The sequence below is a fragment of the Magallana gigas genome, chromosome 8 (assembly GCF_963853765.1).
Source record: "Magallana gigas chromosome 8, xbMagGiga1.1, whole genome shotgun sequence".
NCBI lineage: Eukaryota > Metazoa > Mollusca > Bivalvia > Ostreida > Ostreidae > Magallana > Magallana gigas.
This window is the reverse complement of record NC_088860.1, coordinates 50,603,612-50,607,150: the sequence shown is the minus strand read 5'-3', so window position 1 is coordinate 50,607,150 and position 3,539 is coordinate 50,603,612. Positions and strand designations below refer to the sequence as shown.

The 3,539-nt window shown below is 33.5% G+C and overlaps 1 protein-coding gene across 1 annotated transcript; it reads left to right on the top strand.

Annotated features, from left to right (window-relative positions):
* Positions 1 to 1,230: 1,230 nt before the first annotated feature.
* LOC105344432 (M-phase inducer phosphatase) lies at positions 1,231 to 3,322 on the top strand. The gene is made up of 7 exons (XM_011452215.4): positions 1,231 to 1,283; positions 1,494 to 1,646; positions 1,768 to 1,917; positions 2,056 to 2,154; positions 2,292 to 2,428; positions 2,627 to 2,744; positions 2,975 to 3,322. The coding sequence occupies exons 1-7, from the start codon at positions 1,239 to 1,241 to the stop codon at positions 3,107 to 3,109; spliced, it is 837 nt and encodes a 278-aa protein (XP_011450517.3). The 5' UTR covers positions 1,231 to 1,238; the 3' UTR covers positions 3,110 to 3,322.
* Positions 3,323 to 3,539: the final 217 nt, after the last annotated feature.

The following is a 3,539-nucleotide window of genomic DNA, read 5'->3' as shown; positions in this document are numbered from 1 at the left end:
TTTTTTTTGATATTCAAATCACTTGATTAAATCAAATAAAGCAATACTGCTAGCTTAATGCTTTAATGCAATACTGCACTACTGCACCTCTACTGTGCAATATTGCCAAATTTGCCCTTTAATGTTAAAACTATTAATTTGTTCAAGTTTTTAATGGCTTAAGGAAGAGGAGTAAACCATACCTAGTTTATGCTGCTTGTTTATATGAAGATTTTTTTTTTACTTTTTTCACCAACCTAACTTACATTAACAATGAAAGCATTCTAAAGTAATGATAGTGTACGATAAGGAATGTCAGCATTTATCTAATCAATTGTTCATACATTATTATTTTTTTCTTATTCAATGTTTTTTATATCAAGAGTTATTCATTCCACCGTAAAATATTTAAACTTTAAAGTATGCAATATTTTGATCAAAATGATTAAATAAAACCATGCTCCTGGCTATGATAATTAGCTTTAAGGCAATACTGCACCGCTACTGTGCAATATTGCCCACTACCAAACCGTAAAATTACTAATTAGCCTACAATAGTTTAACGGGGGCAAAAAAGAATTAACGGGCAAGGGATTAAAGGATTAACTTTGAATGCCGCTTGTAAACATGTCAAAATTTCCAGACTTTTAATTGAAGAAGTTTTTTTCTGCATCATTACTTGGCGGATGATATCGTATATATAAATGCTGCTCCACGCAAACAACATTATTCATCAAAACCTATTCAAGAAACTGTAAGCACATGTACGAAAAAAATGTTTAAACAACTAACTTCTTGTATCCATCAAAATGTCTCATGATTTACACATTTGTTATTGAATTCAGATTTTTAACAATTGACTGTTTCTCTTTTGTAGAAGAATTCAGCATGTATACCCCTGGTAAATTGGATGCAGTGATGGACTCGGACTTCGGCCTCGGTTTCCTGCCGATACCAAAGCGTACACTTTTTGCCGACGACAAACAGACGCTGAACGAGGACGACGATTCTGGTTTAGGGATGGAGGTAATACTAATTTGACATGTGTTTGATAAACCTTATACACCCCTCTTAAATGGAACAACAACTTTTCATTGAGTAAAAAAACCATAATAAAAATAGAGAAAAAAACCTCCTAAAATCCAATTCTAAGTAAGAAGATTCCCTGCATGTACAATTATCATCATTTTCAGTGCTACATCCTTTCAATATAATGCCAATTGTAATCTCTTATTTTGTTTTTTTAGTATGCTGTAGATATGACAACTGGAGGGGATCCCAGCTCGCCTATGATCGCCTCATTGGTATGCAAACCTTTTTGAATTTTTCCTTCAATTTTTGATCAAATCTGTTGTAAATTCCTTTAAAAATTCAAAAAAGAAAATCAATTGTTGGCAAAAGAAAAATCAATCAAATGAAATATAAGTAAGAAAATCAATCACCTGAAACAAATAAGAAAGTCTTTAACAATGTTTAAAATGTTTAAGGTTACTACATGTATGTTTGAATTTCAGTTGGAAAGACCATTCGCATGCTTCTCTCCAATGGAGATTCGACGACCAAAGAAGAGATCCGAAAGATCGATGGAACCAATGGACGAATCTGCACGAAAACGTCCGAGGTTTGCCGAACGTAGAAAGACCCTCCAGAAATCGCTTTCATTTGGCGTAAGTTGAATATTTCTGAGAATATCTTAAAGTGTTCAATGTATATCTATTTTTCATAATATTGTTTAGATAATTTATTTCAAAGATCGCCATTAACAAGTATATTGATTTTTCTTTCCAGGATAAACCTTTAGGAGACCGAGAGGAAGTCAAAGCTGTAGTGGGACGAATGGTAGAGGAGTCCAACCTGATTGGAGACGGAAGTCAGACATGTAGCCTTCCCACAATTCCCGGAAAACATCCGGATCTGAAGAGCATCACCAATAAAACGGTAATGAATTGAAAATGGAACATAAAAATTATTTATGAACAGCTAAAAATAATATCGCAACATTCGAACATAAAACAAATACAATTTTTGATCGTTTAATGTACAAACAATAACATAATATTTTGTTCATATTTGTAGGTTGTTGACGTAATTTCCGGAAAGTATGACGACAGCATCGGCAGCTTCCTCATCGTGGATTGCAGATACCCGTATGAATACAACGGCGGCCATGTTCCGGTAAGTTCAATGGTAGAAGCAAAATTAAATCTAAATAATCTTTTAATGATTTCTATAAACATAATCACAGGTAACTAATACATAATGAATGATTAAATTTGTTATTATAAAATTGGTTTTCTGTTTTATTTTTAAAGGGCGCCATTAATGCTCATCGACCAGAAGACATACCCTCCATTTTGAATCAACATCAGAGCATGCGCAATGCAGCCAGCGACAAGCGCCACGTCGTCATCTTCTACTGCGAGTTTTCCTCTGAGCGAGGGCCAAGGATGTAAGTCTCCTGATAAGATATTCTTGATTCAGTATAAGTGTTGAAAAAAGATTCAATTTGGTTCTAAACTACGTTTTCTTTGACTTCAACATTGATATATTTTGTTGAACACAGAATAATTTTTTTGTAATACAATTCACACACGTATATTCATTTGTATATTGATATTTTTACTTATATACGCTGTTTGTATTACAGGTGTCGTAATGTAAGGAAAGCTGACCGTGACCTGAATAAGGACAGCTACCCATTCCTGAACTTTCCCGAGATCTACGTCATGCATAACGGCTTCAAGGACTTCTACGAAACACACCAGGTAAATTCAGTGGTCAAATTGGCGAAAACCTATTTCTGTCAAAACAATGGATTAGATATACATTTATGTGGCTAATAAATATACAAATGAAATTCTGTATGGTTAAGAATGAATATTACAGGAAAACAGAATTGAAGTGTTCGTAGCATGCATGCTTTTATACATACTTTTATAGAAAATATATTAATTAATTAATGTCTGACATTCATGTTATTTTGAATTTTTTTCAGAACTTGTGCGAGCCCATTGGTTACACGCCGATGCTTCACAAGGATCATTCCGAGGATCTACGTCACTTCCGGTCCAAGTCCAAGTCCTGGAGTGGAGGATCCAGGCGTCGTGTTTCCGGACTGCGTCTCTTCTGATCCTGATACGTTATAGCAATCTGAGGGACAAATTGTTTAATCATGAATTGTTGGTGATGTCATGCTGTTTCATGTTGTTCGTTTTTGAATCAGATGTGTGTATTTTTATCGCAAGAACTTGTCCTGAGTTTGCTAAATGTATTTACAAAGACGCTGTGAGTGAATGAAGAGTTGTCTTTGATAAAAAACATATTGTATATGTTGTACAATTTGAGAACCACTGTACATTGTATTTAAATTCAGTTGTTTTCAAACTTGTTTCTACAAAGTGCTAATTTATTACATTGTTATTGATTTGTTTTTTGTTGTTATTATTAATTATATAATTTATATGTGTATATAATGAATAAATAATAAAACTATGACTTATAATACTGCGTTTGATATTTTCAAAGGATGAAATAGTAGCTAGCACCAATAAATAGAACCA